The sequence below is a fragment of the Artibeus jamaicensis genome, unplaced genomic scaffold (genome assembly GCF_021234435.1).
Source record: "Artibeus jamaicensis isolate MK-2021 breed Jamaican fruit bat unplaced genomic scaffold, CSHL_Jam_final contig_60, whole genome shotgun sequence".
NCBI lineage: Eukaryota > Metazoa > Chordata > Mammalia > Chiroptera > Phyllostomidae > Artibeus > Artibeus jamaicensis.
In genome coordinates, this window is record NW_026521900.1 from 11,928,650 (window position 1) to 11,946,437 (window position 17,788).

At 39.7% G+C, this 17,788-nt stretch overlaps 1 protein-coding gene across 1 annotated transcript in view; it reads right to left on the reverse strand.

Annotated features, from left to right (window-relative positions):
* The window catches only part of DGKK (diacylglycerol kinase kappa), a 150,289-nt gene that overhangs the window by 17,074 nt on the left and 115,427 nt on the right, over positions 1–17,788 (reverse strand). Inside the window, exons 15-20 of the mRNA XM_037158858.2 lie at positions 17,369–17,460; positions 6,578–6,677; positions 5,427–5,646; positions 3,806–3,910; positions 3,253–3,349; positions 1,430–1,537 (exon numbers count right to left, since the gene is read on the reverse strand). Of these exons, the coding sequence (XP_037014753.2) occupies positions 1,430–1,537; positions 3,253–3,349; positions 3,806–3,910; positions 5,427–5,646; positions 6,578–6,677; positions 17,369–17,460 (722 nt within the window). The remainder of the gene's footprint in view (positions 1–1,429; positions 1,538–3,252; positions 3,350–3,805; positions 3,911–5,426; positions 5,647–6,577; positions 6,678–17,368; positions 17,461–17,788) is intronic.

Here is a 17,788-nt window from a genome sequence, read left to right on the forward strand (position 1 = left end):
ATTTCAAAACTAACTACAAAGCTGTACTTACCAAGTTAGTGTGGTATTTGCATAGGATAAACACATAGGTCAATGGAATAGATTTGAGAATCTAGAAAAACCTCCTCGCATTTATGGGTGTTTTGATTGTTGACAAATGTGCCAACACCACTCATTGGAGGAAGGAATAGCTTTAAAAAATGGTGCTGTTGTAATTGGATATACATGTGCCAAAAGATGATGTTAGACCCTTACCTAATACCATACACAAAAATTAACTCAAAGTAGGTTATAGACTTAAATTTAAGACCTAAAACAAGAAAAAAATTTTAAACTTGGGAGAAAAAATTTTAAAAAAATCATCACCTGAGGATATGTTTATTGATTTTTTAGAGAGAAAGGAATAGGAGGGATGGAGGAAGGGAGAGAAGGGAGAGAGAGAGAGAGAGAGAGAGAGAGAGAGAGAGAGAGAGAGAGACTGATTGGTTTCTTCCAATACATGCCACAACTGGGGACTGAACCCGCCACTTAGGTGCTCTGATCAGGGATCAAACTATAACCTTTTGGTGTGTGGGGCAATGTTCCAATCAACTGAGCCACACAACCAGGGCAGAAGCAAATTTTTAAGACTTTGGGTTAAGCCCAGATTTCTTAGATAATGCATCAAAAGCATGGTTTATAAAAGAAAAAAAATGATCGATTGGATCTCATTAAAATTCAAAACTTTTGTATTTCAAAAGATAACATTTAGAAAATGAAAAAACAAGCAGCAATAAAAAGGATGAGTAACTTGGAAAGGGTATTCACAAACCACATTTCTGATAAAGTATTTATTCCTCAGCCAAGGCCACCAGAAAGAGGTTCTTGTGGCTGGTGGTAGGTGGCAGGGTTAGTGGTGGTGGGGATGTGGTTTCAATTTACCACAATAACTCTGAAGCTGTGTTAAGGTATTCCTATAGTACACAAGTGCCAAAAGGTGCAAAGTGGGCCAACAATGGGTGGGATAAAAGTCAGTTGGTCCAAGGGAACCAGGTTAGTAATAACAAGAAGTAGCTGGTTGATATTTTGCAGCCCTGCCAAGAAAAAACAGACCTGAAGCCACTATTAGGACCTTGTCAAGTACTCACAGACAGGACAAAGATAGGCATTTTGTTCACTCTGTCAATGTAATCTGTTTTTAATAACAGTGTTAGCCGTGTTGACACAGCAACCCACAGATTTAGACTATGAAGGCAGTGCACGTTCAGGATGCCAGTGTGGAGTCATCGCAGACCAGGTCAACATTTGGGGCAAGCTGTCCTATTAGGATAACCCAGGGACTAATGTGTTTTACTTCCAAAGAACCTTTTTCTTTCTGTTGCTTGTCTGAGAGGTAGGGGATATACAAATATACATATGTATGAATGGTGATTGTCTGTTTTACATAGGAAGGGGAGTTTCTTTTCCTTACTTGTATTGTCCTGGGTGTTCATCTCTTCTGGTGTTGAATTCCAGAGAAATTTTAGCATCCAGTCCAATTCCAAAATAGTTGTTCATGACGCACTTTTCTTTGAAACGTCTGAAATTAGGCAAAGGGAAGAGGAGGACAGACATTGGTGCAAAAAAGAAGTGGCATTACTACTGGGCTTCATATGCATGATAAAAAAACACTGAGAAAAGGCCTCCTCTACATTGGACATAAGCCTTAATGTTTTTGAGATGCATATGTAGATGTCTTATTGGGTTAACAATTACCTTTGTGAGCTGTAAAAGAGGGCAGCAAACTTTTAGGGAGGATTCAATGGGATTGGGACTCATAATAAAGAAGTCATCTTTGGCGGCCCAGATATGAATGGCCAATATTTTTCCACATATGATAAAAAAAATAGAGTCACTGATTTATTTTCATAAAGAAATTTTGAGTATCTCAGATAAAAATGTAAGGCAGTGAAGTCTGCTGTACTGTTTTTAGAAATATCTGAACTCCTTTGTAGTGCTTTCACATCAAAGAGCAAAGTGACCACACATTTGGGAGAAAAGATTATAAAAGAGGATATATATATCATGCAGGTTTTTTATTCTTCTACATCCATCTCAGGTGACACAAAAACCAATGGTGTGTTGGAGCCGGTTTGGACCAGCTCATGTCAGCTGATTATGCCTATCACTTTCCAACTCTGCATTCAATAGCATTATATCAGTAGCTTGAAATAGGCCATGGTGGAAAGGTTTACACCAGGGAATAAATCAGTACTTCCCCCATCCCAGAGAGTTGGTTGTTAAATGTTTTCTAGCACATCATTGATCAAAACTTATTGGATAGGTCCATGAAACCTAAGATATGAACTTAAACCAATGGTGAAGTAGAGGAAGTAGAGGCTAGAAGTAGGAATAAATGGAAAAGTGAAGAAAACTTCAATAATTGCTGGCTGCATCCTTCTTTTGGGGAACTGAAAATGGGTACAGTGTAGCTACTTAATTATAGATAATTTTTAAAAATTAATTATTTAACTGACCCTACATCTTTTACATGAGATTTGCCTTCCTCAACCATAGTCCATAAATTGGGGACTCTCTAACTAATGTTCAACTGATCTTCTTAATGGAATTAAAAAAGAGTGAATGAAGCGGAACTTGGCTACTGGGAATATTTTAAGTCAGTAGGGCTACTGAGACAGATGTCTTTAGATTTACTAACTAGTCCCTTAAATGCTCATTTATTTTTTAGTACCTCCAATCATTTACTGTTAAAGGCAACAATGGAAAGATAAGTTCTTTGAAAGAACAACAAGTAACAATTATTGTTTATAATACTGATAACAATAATATGTATTAACACATATACATTTAACTGTGGGTGCCAAGCACTGCTCAGTGCAAGTACATTGCATATATAAACTTAATAAATACAACAAACCTATATGGCAGATTCTACAATTATCTCCATTTTATACATAAGGAAACTGAGGCTCAGATTGGTTGCATAAGATCTCAGAACTAAAAAAGTACAGTCAGGGTTTGACTCTGGGTATCCTTATATCAGGGGTGTCAAGCTCATTTTCACTGGGGGCCACATCAGCCTTGTTGTTGCCTTCAAAGGGTCAAACGTAATTTCAGTTCCTTAAGAGTTAAGGAGTAGTTACAGCCCTAAAATTATTTTGGACCTTTGAAGGCAACTGCGAGGCTGATGAAAATGAGGTCCCTGGTGAAAATGAGTTTGACACCCCTGCCTTACATTATGCTCTTAACCAGAAAAAGGAGAGCCATAAAAAGGTCATAGAGCTAAATACTTACATAGTTTCAGGTATAAAATGTAAGTGCTCCAAATTAAGGTTATCTAGGTCTTCACATTTGAGAGAAGGAATAGAAGATAAAGTGCCACAACAGGAACCTAGAAAGAAAAGACATCACCTTGGTGTTAGATGCAAACAAGAAATTCCTGTCATTGTATTTATCTCACCCTATTTTCTCTGTGGGAATAGGGTCAAGGTCAATGACTTTCTCTTAAATAACATTCAGGGTTCACTTTCCAAAGTGGGTTCATCTTGGATGGACAGGGGCTTCCACTGAGAGGATAGTGAGGCCGAGTTGCTTGCTTGCTGGTAATGAAAACAGCTTCAAATCTTGGGTTTCATCAGACCAGTCTTTCAAAGCACCTAATGGCATCATTACTTCTGGACATTGGCATGGGATCTTATAATGTGAGTTTTCTGGGAGAGAGGGAGGGATATCCACTGCAGAATAGGATTATGGCTAAAGGAAGATGCATGAAAACACACTTTTATCTTCTGGGCACTAGAAGACAGTGATTAAGGGTCAAACAAGAGAAAAAGAAAAAGATCCTTACGGTGTCTTGGGCTCGTCTGGTTAATATCTTCTGAGTCTTCTTCCGGAAAGAAAGTTGAAGTAAAGTTCTTAAGTGATATTGCCTGTCGGCTCTTTTCATCCAGAACTATAGAGAAAAAGTGGAAGTGAGGGGGGAGGGAAGGGAAGGGAAAGGAAAGGAAGGGGAAAAAAGGATGGGGGGAGGGAGGATTGGTCACATTTATCAGACATTTTTTCATAGAGGAGATTAACTAAATCTCCTTTATTTAGTTAATGCCAGTCAGTGTGTGGTTAGATAACAGACTCTCATTGGCCTATCACCTCTCCTTCACGATGCTGTTTGTAGTCTCAGCTTTCTTACAGTGTTGGCCCTATGTCTCTTTATATCAATGCCTGAGCTTTCTCTCTTCTATTAGTTACTCTTTTTCTGTCACCCAGGAAATGCCACTGTAAGTAGAAGATGAGGGCCAGTGGAGGGAAGGGACCTGGACAGGGAGGGAAACCCTCTGCTCTTCTACCTCCATTCTTACCTCTTTTAAAATTCATTCACTCACTGATTTTTCTTCCAAACTTGAGTCTCTAGGAGCAAGTGATTCTTTCACTCAAATGTCTCACTCATATCCAGAATATTTGAGAAGTCTCCTTTATTTCACCAACCTATATATTGTATAGCTCAGGTTCTCAGTCAGGTTCAATCCGTATACTGGCAGCAGTGCCTTTCTCTGTCCCATGGCCACATGCTGCACTTCCAAATCTGATTTATGTGTTGATGGAGCAGGCTGAGGGTTGATTGTGACAGGCTTATGGCCACATCAGATTAATCTGATCCTTACTTGAAACTACTACTGGAATACAGACAAATGGACTGTTCAATTCTTTCACAGTGCAGAAGGGAGATTTTTGGCTTTCTTGGAAACTTGGCTGAAGTCATGCCTAAAGGTACCAAGGCAGGAGAAGGTACCATGGCTAAAAGTCAAAGGTACTTTCTTGCTATGTGGACTTCTGCTCAAGATTAATAGCTCAGGTGGAACAAACTTTGTCTTATACCATTTTGGATCTGCTTCTCAAAGAAGCATTGTGAGGAAGAAGTAGGAATCAAAATGTTAAATTAAGTTGGAGGAGTTGAAAAAGTTTTCATACTGAGTTGAAAGCTTGCAACTTGTCATGAGTTAAGGAGATAGCAATCAGTTTCAGAGCTGCCAGAACCACTCTCAGGGCCCTTGTGCCTCACTGATACTATGCAAGACATGAAGAGATGAATATTTTCCTTTTAAAAAATAGTCACAAGCTTGGTGGTTGGGTGAAAACAGACACAGGTGGAAAAAAATTCATGGCTGGTGGTGGAAGTTCACAGAGCTTTGATCAGCTGCAATTCTTTAGAATGAATGATAGCTTCAAAAATAAATGAGTAGCAAGAGCTGAGTGCCTGGGAAGTAGGAGGAACCAAAGGGGCAGTTTATTAAGACTGACACTTTTCAAATCAGCAGTCCGAGAACTAAGTTTGAATGCTATGTGAATGTAGAATCTAGTCAAGTTTTGGTAGGGGAGCCAAATAGAAAATCTAGAAAAAGGGAGACCAATAAACCATCCACTGGAACCTTCTCTCTCCCCTACCTCAATCGCCACGACCCTGGGACCCTTACCTTGTTCAACTTGGAATATTATGAGTTTCAAGGATTTCTGGAGATTCTTGGCTTTTGTGGCCAGCTCCAACTTGCACTTGGCTATGTGGTCTATTTGCTGGATGAATGGCTTTCCATCTGTCTTGCCACTGTCTTCACATACTGTAGCACTCTTCTCAACTGTTGCCTCCTCAGCCAGGACATCAATTAAGACACTGAGCTTATCATACATTATGTCACTCTATATAGAAAGGAAGGAGACAGGGCACTGTTATGAGGGACCACTGCTTGAGATGACAGAATGAGGAGCTGGGATGGTATAGGAAGAGGTGCAGAGGGACCGTATTTAGACAGAAACATTGAGCATAGAAAGTTATCTGTGGGGAGATGAACGATGGTGCAAAGAAGTACTTGGGTAGATATAATGGAATAACCAAGGAGTGTTAGGGAATCAAACATATTTCATTTGTTTCTGAGCAATTGCAGGAACCAATGTAAGTTTTTCTCATGGATGACTGGCCTGTAAAATGACATGGCCAACTTGAGTAAAGATAAATATTTCTGAATAGGTATTTTTATGGGCATGCTTCTGTGGATGTGAATGTGTCCCTGCATGGGTGTGTGCTGCCATCTTTGTTATGTGTGCATGTTTGGGGATGTTTTGATTAATTATGGCTTGATTTCCAGCTACATCACATCACAGTTTGTGTCTTGAGCAAGTTACCTAACTTCTCTATGTTTCTATATTCTAAGGAAAAAGTGATGATTAAATAAGTCAAATAAGATTAAAAGTGCTTAACAGTCTCTGGCAGAGTGTTATAATAAGTGTTAGCTATTATTGTTGCTGTTGTTATTATAGAGATGAATGTAGGTATGTATTTGTACATATTTTGAAGCATGTTCTGGTTTACAACCATGTGTATACATGCTTGTTGTACATTCGTGTCCAGGTATGGGCAGATGCTTTGCATATAGTTAGGTAGATGGTGCATGTATTCAATATAAGCATGAATAGTGCCGCTATTCATTTGGTGAAAGATGGAAGTGTGATGAGGTGGACTTTCTACATCAGGGAGGCTTATCAGGTACTCCTCTCTGCCTTTCTTTTACAATTCCCAGTGAGAGGGACCTGGCTCCACAAAGAGTACAAGGCAAAAGGAATGGAAACTTACTTTCAAAATCACAGATTCTATTGCTGCATTGTTCTGTTTTATCTGACTCCAGGCCTTTACAATATCAACCACAAAATCTTCCACTGCTGAACACAGAAATCTGGAAAAATGAGATAGATGGCACAATGTGACATGGATCATGAGATCCAGAGCTCTTTTCTCATATAATGTCATTGGTCCCCATCTTTCTTCTCTCTATTTCCTGATCTCTCATCCCTCCCTTTGCTTTTCCATCTTCTCCCAACTCCCTCTCCCCTTTCTATTTGTTTTCTCTGCTCCTTTATGTGCTTATAGTAAAATAAGAAGGTATTTAAAGAGAATTTAGCATTTCTTAGTCCTAATTTCAAATTTCCAGAAAACAATTCAACTGATCTAATTTGGGTCAGAATTTCACCCTGGGTCAAATCAGCTATGGTTCAAGGATCCAGCTAACTTAGTATAAACATAATGATATTGGGAGAGCTGTCCCTGTGGAGAGTGTTGATCAAAGGAGAGTGTGGTAGACTTGACAGTTAACCCTCCAAAGAATCCCAGTAGGAAAGAATGGCCCACATATTTAGAAGGGGAGAATGTGTTGTTTACGCTAGGAGAAAGCAACTGTGGTAAATATTACAGAAATCTTTCCTAGTGTCAGAGAAAAAGCAAGGTGTCCCTGCTAAAGTGAGCTATGCCATGCTCTTGGATGGTGTGGAATATTGTGTTTCAATCTATAACCCTTCTTTTTATCTTTTAAAAATAAATTAGCAATTATTTTCAATTAAAGTTGATATACAATATTAAATAGCTTCAAGTGTACAACATAGTAATTAGAAATTTATATAACATAGACAGTGGTCACCCTAATAAGTTAAGTACCCATCTGACACCATACATAATGATTACAATATTATTGATTATATTTCCTATGCTGTAGTTTACATCCCATGACTGTTTTTATAACTGGCAATTTGTACATCTTAATCCCTTCCCTTTTTTTACCCAGCCCCTCAACCTCCCTCCCATTTGGCACTCATCAATTTGTTTGCTGTATTTATGTTTGTTTCTGTTTTGTTTATTCATTTATTTTATTTTTTGGATTCCACATGTAAGTGAAGTCATATGGTATTTGTCTTTTTCTGTCTGACTTATTTCACTTAGCATGATACCCTCTAGGTTTACCCATGTTGCTGCAAATATATTTCATTGCATATAGGTCCACATATTTTTTACCCATTCATCCACAGGTGGACACTTGGGTTGCTTCCATATCTTGGCTATTGTAAATAATGCTACAATGAACATAGGCATGCTTATGTTCTTTTGAATTAGCATTTTGAGTTTCTTCAGATAAATCCCCAGAAGTAGAATTGCTGGGTTATAAGGTAGTTCTGTTTTTATTTTTTTTGAGGAACCTCTGTACTGTTTCCCATAGTGGCTGCATTAATCTACATTTCCCCCCAAAGTACATGAGGGTTCCCTTTTCTCCACATTCTTACCAACACTTGTTATTGTTGATTTATTGATAATAGCCATTCTGTCAGGTATAAGGTGATATCGCATTGTGATTTTAATTTTCATTTCTCTGATGATTAGATATGCTGAGCATCTTTTCATATGTTTGTTGGCCATCATTATGCCCCCTTTGGAGAAATGCCTACTCAGGTTTTCTTTCAATTTTTTAACCAAATTGTTGTGTGTGTGTGTGTGTGTGTGTGTGTGTGTGTTAAGTTGCATGACTCCCATATATATTTTGGATATTAACCCCTTATTGGATGTGTCATTGGCAAATATCTTCTTCCATTCATTGAATAGGTTGTCTTTTTGTTTTGTTGATGGTTTCCTTCACTGTATAAACATTCTTTAGTTTTATGTACTCCCATGTGTTTATTTTTTGTTTCCCTTGCCCAAGGAGACATATACAAAAAATATTACTAAAAGTGATGTTAAGGAGTTTACTGCCTATATTTTCAACTAGAAATTTTACAGTTGCAGGTCTCATATTGTAGCTATTTGTGAGACACGTCCTTTTGTTGGATTGAGCTCTTTATCATTATGAAATGCCCTCCTTTTTCTCTTATTGCAGCTCTTGCTTTAAAGTTCATTTTGTGTGATATAAGTATTCCTACCCCAACTTTTGTTTTTTTTCCTTTGTATAAAATATTTTTCCATCACTTTATGTTAGTCTCTGTGTGGCTTTTGATCTGAGGTGAGTCTCTAGTAGGCAGCATATGTATGGGTCTTGTTTTCTTTTACCCATTCACCTACCCTATTTCTTTTTATAGGAGTATTTATTCCATTTACATTTAAGTGGTCGTTGACAGGCATTTAGTTATTGACCTTATATTAATTGTCTTATGATTATTTTTGTAGCTCTCTGTTCTTTTGTATTCTCTTGCTCTCTACTCTTATATGTTCATGACTTTCTATAGTGTTGTGTTTGGATTATTTTTTCTTTTTGCTCCTGTATATCTCTTACAGATTTTTGATTTGTAGTTACTATGTGCTTCCTGTATACCAAGCTATATTTAAAGCGGTCTTTTTTAAAATTTGATGGCCTCTTTGAACACATTCTAAAATCACAACAATGTTTGCTCACCTTCTCCACATTTATATTTTTCTCATTATTTTTTACTTCCTGTGTGTTTGTGTATTCACTAATTTATTGTTCTAATTATACAGTATCTGCCTACTTTTGCCCTTTAACCTTTGTACTAGCTTTATGTTTTGGTTGATTTATTTCTTATATTATGTGTATGCCTTTGTCAGTGAGAATTTTTTTCCAATATTTTCTACTCATATTTTTAATCTTTTCTTTTGTTCTTAAAGAAGTTTTGTTAACATATGTTGTCTACTGGTTTAGTGGAGATGAACTTATTCAATTTTATCTTGTCTGGGAAACTTTTTATTTGTCCTTCAATTCTAAATGATAGCTTTGTTTGGTTGAGCAACATTGGTTGTATGTCCTTGATTTTTATCATTTTCAATATTTTGTGCCAATCGTTTCAGGTCTCCCAAGTTTCTGTTAAGTTTCAGTTGACAGTCTTATGAGAGCTCCCTAGTATATGACTAGCTGCTTTTTTCTTGCTACTTTTAAGATGCTCTCTTTATTTTTAACATTTGGCATTTTAATTATGATGTGTCTTGTTGTGGGATTTGTGGAGTTCATCTTGTTTGCAACCCTCTGTGCTTCTTGGACTTGTATTTATTTCCCCAGGTTAATGGAAGTTTTCCATCATTATTTCTTCAAATAGGTTCTGAACCATTGCTTTCTCCCTTCTCCTTCTGGCACCCTGATGATGCAGATGATGGTATACTTGAAGTTGTCCCAGAGGCTCCTTACACTATCCTAATTTTCTAAATTAATTTTTCTGAGATTCTCTAAGATGGTGGCCTAGTTAAACATGCCTTGTCTCCTCACACCACATCAGAATTACAACTACACTATAGATCAACCATCACTTAGAACCATCATAAATCAAGCTAAATAAAAGCCCTATGATTATGGAATTAAAGAAGAAAACACATCTATATAGACTGGTAGGAGGGGCAGAGATGTGGAGATGTGGAAAGGTCTGGTCTGACACCCACATGTGGTAGATAAAAAATGGGAAGGATATCTCAGGAGCAAGGGGTCCCAGCACCATACCAGGCCCCCAAGCCCTGGCTTCCAATGCCAGTAAGGCAAGTCCCCATTACTCTGGCTGCAAAAACCAGTGTGGATTGGATCAGTGGAAGGAACTGCTGGATTTCCAAGCAAGTTCTCTTAAAGGGTGCATGTACAGAATTATTAAGACTCACTCCCTCTGACCTCTAGCACTGGTGCAACAGCTTTAAAAGCACCAGTGACATATAGGGAGATACTGAAGGGTCAGCATCAGGGTGAGAGCTGGGGAACAATTCTCTCCCAGACAGAACTGTTGGTGGTAGCCATTGTTCCTTTTCTGAGCCCTCCACCAACAGGAACTATATCTGAGACTCTATCACCATGGCCCCCACTGTTTGTCCCACACTGGTGATTCCTTCAGGCTCTGGCCCACCCAATTTATAGGCCCACCCAAGCTGTTAACAGTGGCTTTTCCATACAAAAGTCTTGTCTCAGCTCATACTTCAGATCTTCCTAAATCCTCCCATACAAGTAGCAGCTGCATCAGTGAGCTTCCATACTTCTTGCCAAGTGGCCCCAGGCCTATCACTAGCATAAGTTGGCCTTGGTTCACATCCTGGCCACACTTGTGCACCTCCAAGCCCAGCCTAAGTAACAGCCATGTACAGATCACTTTATTGCTTATGCCAAGTAGTCCCAGATAAAACACAAGTAGTGGCTGATGCTGGCCTGTACCTCCCAAGAAACCCTAGAGGCTATGCACCCAGTAGACAGCTACAGACCACTTCAGAGCACCACAACCCAAACAGTTCCAAAAGTGACATGTTCAAGGGACAGACTCAGTAGGTACCAGAGTACTGCTGAAATAAATCCTGCTCTGAGGATTGGGCCCCAGCTCAGCTGATCCTCTATGGAGGACGGAGGTTGGTGGTCAGTGGTCACAGCCTGTCCCTGAAGCTTACTGGCCTGGGTAAATCCCTCCCATTGTTGTGTCAACAGCAATCAAGGCTCAAGTACAAGAGGAGGGCGTACTCAGCCTACACGAAGGGCATACCCTAAGTACCCAGCTTGGGTGATAGGGGAGGTTGTGGCTCTGGACCCTACAGGACACCTACAATATTAGGCCATGCTGCCAAGACAGAGAGTCAGGGCAGCTCTACCTAGTACATAAAAACAAAACAAAACAAACAAACAAACAAAAAAAAAGACACACAGGGAGGCTGCAAAAATGAGGAGACAAAAGAAACATGGCCCAAATGAAAGAACAGATAAAACTCCAGAAAAACAGCTAAGCAAAATTGAGATAAGCAATTTATTTGATGCAGAGTTCAAAACATAAGTTCTTATTAAAGATTTTATTTACTTGGTTTTTTTTAGAGACAGAGGGGAAAGGAGAAAGAAAAGAAAGGGAGATAAACACATGTTAGAGAAACATAGATCAGTTGCCTCTCACATGCCCCCATCTGGGGTCCTGGCCCACAAATAAGGCATGTTCCCTGACTGGGCATGGAACTGGTGGCCTTTCAGTCTGCAGACTGTCACTCAATCCACTGAGCCACACCAGCCAGGGCTAAAGTTATAAAGATGATCAAGGAACTTAGTGAGGACCTCAACAGCATAAAATGATCTAGTCAGAAATGAAGGATATATTCATAGAAATAAAGAACAATTTATGGGGAATCAACAGTGGAGTGAATGAAGCCAAAAATCAAATTAATGATCTGGAACACAAGGAAGCAAAAAACTAGCAATCAGAAGAACAAGAAGAAAAAAGAATCCCCCCAAATGAGAATAGTGTAAGGAGCCTCTGGAACAACTTTAAGTGTACCAACATTTATATCATAGGGGTGCCAGAAGAAGAGAAGAAGCAAGAGATTGGAAATCTATTTGAAAAAATAATGAAATAAAACTTCCCTAAGTTGGTGAAGGAAAAAGACATGCAACTCCACGAAGCACAGAGAGTCCCAAACAAGATGGATTCAAAGAGGACCATGCCAAGACACATCATAATTAAAATGCCAAAGGTTAAAGATAAAAAGAGAATCCTAAAAGCAGCAAGGGAAAACCAGTTAGTTACCTATAGGGGAGTTCTCATAAAACTGTCAGCTGATTTCTCAAAAGAAACTTTGCAGGTTAGAAGGGATTGGCAAGAAATATTAAAAGTGTTGAGAAGCAAGGACCTACAACCAAGACTACTCTATGCAGAAAAACTATCATTTAAAATCAAAGGGCAGATAAAGAGATTTCCAGACAAGAAAAGTCTAAAGGAGTCTCCCAGCCAAGATGGAGGCATAGGAGGAAACATTGTGCCTCCTCGCACAACCAAGTTTAAAGACAACAAAGTTTTAGTAACAAAAAAGCAACCAAAACAGAGAAAATTGAACTATACGGAAGTCCGACAACAATGAAATGTTCAGCTAGACTGGTAAGAGGGGCAGAGCCAGCAGCAGAGCGGGGTTGGACACGAAAGATCCACGGGACCAACCCAGGCTTGTAGGCAGCAGTTGGCAGATCCCAGGTGTGGGGTAGCAACGGGTGGACCAGTGAGGGCGCAAGGCAGCAGGCTGACCGCAGTCACACATTTGCGTGCAGATAAACCAGCTGAAGGAGCAAACAGTGAGACAGACCCTGCAGGCCCCAATGGCGGGAAGAAGCAGAGGGGACTGCTATTGCCCCTCTTTGACCCATATACAGCATCACAACCCAGCAACCTGGGTGGCCCCACCTTGGTGAACACCTAAGGCTTTGCTCCTCATATGTAACAGGAGTGAACAGACCAAAACATGGCTCAAGAAGAACTCAAAACCCCAGAGCCAATAACTCTAAGTGACCAAGAAATAGCCAACCTATCAGATGCACAGTTCAAAATACTGGTGATCAGGATGCTCACAGAACTGGTTGATTTTAGTCACAAATTAGAGGAACAAATGAAGGCTAAACTAGTTGAAATGAAGGGAAATGCACAGAAAACCAATAGTGATGGAAAGGAAACAGACTCAAATCAAGGGAGTGGACCAGAAGGAAGAAAAAATGACCAAACAGAAAAATATGAAAAACAAGAATTTTTAAAAAATGAGGAGAGGCTTTTAGAAACCTCCAGGACATCTTTAAATGCTCCAACATCCGAATTATAGGGGTACCAGAAGGGGAAGAGGAAGAGTGACAAGTGGAAAACTTATTTGAACAAATAATAAAGGAGAACTTCCCCAGTCTGGCAAGGGAAATAGACATCCAAGAAATCCAGGAAGCTCAGAGAGTCCCAAAGAAGTTGGACCCAAGAAGAAACACACCAAGGCACATCATAATTACATTAGCTAAAATTAAAATGAAGGAGAGAATCCTAGAAGCAGCAAGAGCTAAGGGGACAGTCACCTACAAGGGAGTTCCCATCAGACTGTCAGCGGATTTCTCAAAAGAGACCATACAGGCAAGAAGGGGCTGAAAAGAGGTATTCCAAGTCATGAAATCCAAAGACCCACATCCAAGATTGCTCTATCCAGCAAAGCTTTCATTGAGAATGGAAGAACAGATAAAGTGCTTCTCAGATGAGATCAAATTCAAGGAGTTCATCATCACCAAGCCCTTATTATATGAAATGTTACAGGGACTTATCTAAGAAAAAGAAGATAAAAAATATGAACAGTGAAAGGACAGCAAACTTGCAGTTATTAACAACCACACCTAAAACAAAAGCAAACTAAGAGGACAGTTAGATCAGGAGTGAAACCATAGAAATGAATATCACATGGAGGGTTAGCAACAGGAGAGTGGGAGGAGGAGAAGGGGGGAGAAGGCACAGAGAATAAGTAGCATAGATGGTAGGTAGAAAATAGGGGGAGGGGAAGACTAGTATGGGAAATATAGAATCTAAAGAATTTGAGACACATGGACATAAACCAAAGTGGGGGAATGGTATGAGAGGGGGTGTGCAGGGTGGAGGGGAATGAAGGGGGGTAAATAGAACAACTGTAATGGCATAACCAATAAAATATATTTTTAAAAAGAAAAATCTGAAGGAGTTTATCATCACCATACCATTATTATATGGAATGTTAAAGGGATTTATTTAAGGAAAAGAAGAATATCAAAACTATGAACAAGAAAATTGCAATAAATACATATCTATTAACACTTGAATGTAGAAATAAACTTAGCAAACAAGCAGAACAGAAACAGAAACGTAGCTATGAACATTTTGATGGCTGCCACAGGGGAGGGGGTTCTGGGGGTATGAGTGAAAAAGTGAAGGGAATAAGAAGCAAATTGCTGGTTATAAAATAGTCATAGGGGATGTAAAGTACAGTATAGAAAAGGGAGTAGCCAAATAACTTAGATGCATGACTCATGGACATGAACAATGGTATAGAGATTGCCTGAGGGAGTGGGGGGTGCTGTGTGGAGGGAAGTATAAGGGGGAAAATTGGGACAACTGTAATAGCACAACCAATTAAATATTAAAAAATAAATTACTTTTTCTTTTCACTATTCTAATTGGGTGTTTCACTACCTTATCTTCCAGATTGCCAATATGATCTGCTTTATCTAATAAACTGTTGATTCCCTGTAATATATTTTTCATTTCAGTTATTGTATTATTTTTCTGACTTTTTCTTTATGTTTTCTATCTCTTTTTAAATGTTTCCCATGAGTTCTCATTGAGGTTTTTCTATTCTTCCCCTAAGTTCAGTGAGCATCCTTATAACAGAGTTTTGAATTCAACATCTAGTGGATTGCTTGTCTCTATTTCATTTAGTTCTTTCTCTGCAGTTTTGTCCTGTTCTTTCATGTGGGACATGCTTCTTTGTCTCCTAATTTTGGCTGACTTCTTTTGTTTTCATGTATTAGGTAGATTGGCTAAGTCTCCCAGTCTTGACAATGTATCCTTATATAATAGGGGTCATGTGTGGTCCAATGTCCCTGGTCACTTGAGCCTAGTGTTCCAGGGGTGTCCCTTGTTTTGGTAGTATGTACCCTCCTGTCGTAGTTGAACCTTGATTGCTGTTAGCATGTCAGTGGGTGTGACTGACTCTCTGGTTGACTGTGGAGAATAGCTGTGTCTATAGCAGACAAGCTATTGTGCAGGGGGCTGATCCCACTGAGCAGGATTCACTTTACTGGGGTTCTTGTGCCTGCTCAATCTGCCCTATGGGTGTGTCATAAGTGACTTTGTTTGCGTGGTGCTCTGGTGTTCTTTGAAGCTGGCCACTGGTTTTGTTGATTCTAGAAGGGACTCTGACACAGGCAAAGTCAGCTACTTTCTATGTGTGGCCCAGAGCTACCTGGTAGGGTTTACAGAAGGATCTGTGGTTAGTTACCATCTGTGCTTGTCTTGGAGGCCTCTGAGAGTGGTTATGCTGTGAATCGAGGACAGTTGCCTCTAGTGCTGGGCTTTGTACTGCTCAGCAAAAGGTTTGGTCATGCAAAGGCCAGCCACTGCTTGTTTGATGTTTGTGGACTTTTGAGAGATATTAAGAAAACCTGAAACATGAGCCATGAAAGGCCACTTGTATGGGAAAGCTGCTAAGAGAGGTTCAGTCTGAGTGTGTGAATTGGGTGGGGCAAGGTCTCAGAAAATCACCAGGGTGGGAAGAATGGTTTTAACTAAAATAATGAATAGCTGTATTTGGCACCCACCTGCACCTGGATAGCTAAATGAAGAGAGGTTCTCAACAAAGGAGCAGTGGCCTCTGGCAGTACTTCTATCCTAGGGAGAGCTGCTCTGATCCCTGCCCCTCCAGCCCTTGCCCTGAAGATAGTCAATTTGGCTCCTTCTTGGATGTCCTTAGTTCTTTACGAGCTGCTACCGCAGTGCTGGGGTTCAGAGTGAGTGAGTTTGTGAGCATGTGAGTCTGTGTGAAGTCCCTTTAAGAGCTGTAGTGCCTGGGGCTCCAGCAGCCCTCCATATCACTCAGCCACAATCCTTGCTGCCAGATATTATAAGGACTTCTCTTTCTGGCATTAGATCCCTGGGCTGGGCAGCCCAGTGTGGGCCTGGGACCCCTTGATTCTCAGTGGGGACCAATGCAGCCTAAGTATCCCTTCAAAATTGCCACACAGTTGTGGGGCCTGCCTGTTTCGTGTCTTGATCTCTTCTATGAGACTCAACATGGCTTTCTCTTTATATCCTTAGTAACAGGAATTCTGTTCAGCTAGCCCTCGGGTCGTTCTCAATGATGGTTGTTCTGTAGCTTAGTTGTAATTTTTTAAAAAATTTATTTAGTTATTTTTCAAGTACAGTTTTAGCTTAGTTGTAATTAAAAAATAATTTAAAAAATCTTCAGTAACCATCCTCTTTTTTTTTAGACAGAGGGGAAGGGCCATATGTGGTTGCCTCACACGTCACCCACTGGGGACCTGACCTGGCCTGCAACCCAGGCATGTGCCCTGATTGGGAATCGAACTGGTGACCCTTTGGTTCACAGGCTGGCACTCAGTCCACTGAGCCACACCAGCCGGGGTAGTTTAGTTGTAATTTTGATGTGGTCATGGTAGGAGGCAAGCACAATATTTATCTACTCTGCCATCTTGACCAGAATTCTTTCCCTCTTTCTAAATCTCAGACATGCTATTTTATTCTTTTTGGAGTAGCAGGACCTCTCAACCCAATATCATCTTTTTTTTTTCTAACCTATCCCTTCAAGAAGTTTAAGTTGGGAGAAATGTGATTTGAAAAAATAAACATATACAGAAGGCACTTAAATAATATTGTTTTATTCATTGTCACTTTCTTTTTTTATATATTTTTAAAGATTTTATTTATTTATCTTTAGAGGGGAAGGGAAGGAGAGAGGGAGAGAAACATCAATGTATGGTTGCCTTTCATGCATCCCCTGCTGGGAACTGGCCTGCAGGGAACCAGCCTGCAACCCGGGTATGTGCCCTGACTGGGAATCGAACTGCGATTGTCTGGTTCGCAGGCCTGCGCTCAATCCACTGAGCTACACCAGCCAGGGCCACTTTCTTTTAACATTGATGAGATGCCACAGGAACTTAACTCTTGTTTATATCAATTAGCCTATGGCAAAATTGGTTTCATTTACATTGTTTTGTGACAGTTTCAAGAACTTATTGATGATGTTAGGTGAGGACTTACTGTACTTTTCTTGGCCTCAATACCCCAAACTATCAAAACTAATCCTATCTCTGATTGCACACAGCCTGTGAGGGGAAAAATATCCCCAATGGTTGAGAGCCAAAAGAAGACTGACCTGGTTGCGATGATCATCTCTGTGGCATACTTGGCCTTCAGGATTTTGTTCAACTCAGTGGCTGTAGATTCTAAGTGTTGGATGGCAGCAGCCTAGGGAGGAAAGGAGTATTCAGCCCTGGAACCTCAGCACTATGACATGGTGTGCTGTCCATCCTTATTCCCTATTATTTGTTTACTGACTCTTTACCATTGACTCAACTGCTTCTCTGGAAATAATCATAAGCAAGGAATTCTTTTGAAGATCCTTGTAGATAATATTATATCTGTGGTCATTCTAAAAATAAGAGGTCTATATTGTTTACTTTTATTGTAATAAGTATTCCAAACTCATATAAAGGTGGTAATGTTTGTTCCATTTTTCAGATGAACAATCTCATATTACATAGCCAGTAAATAATAGATTTGGGATTTGAACCCA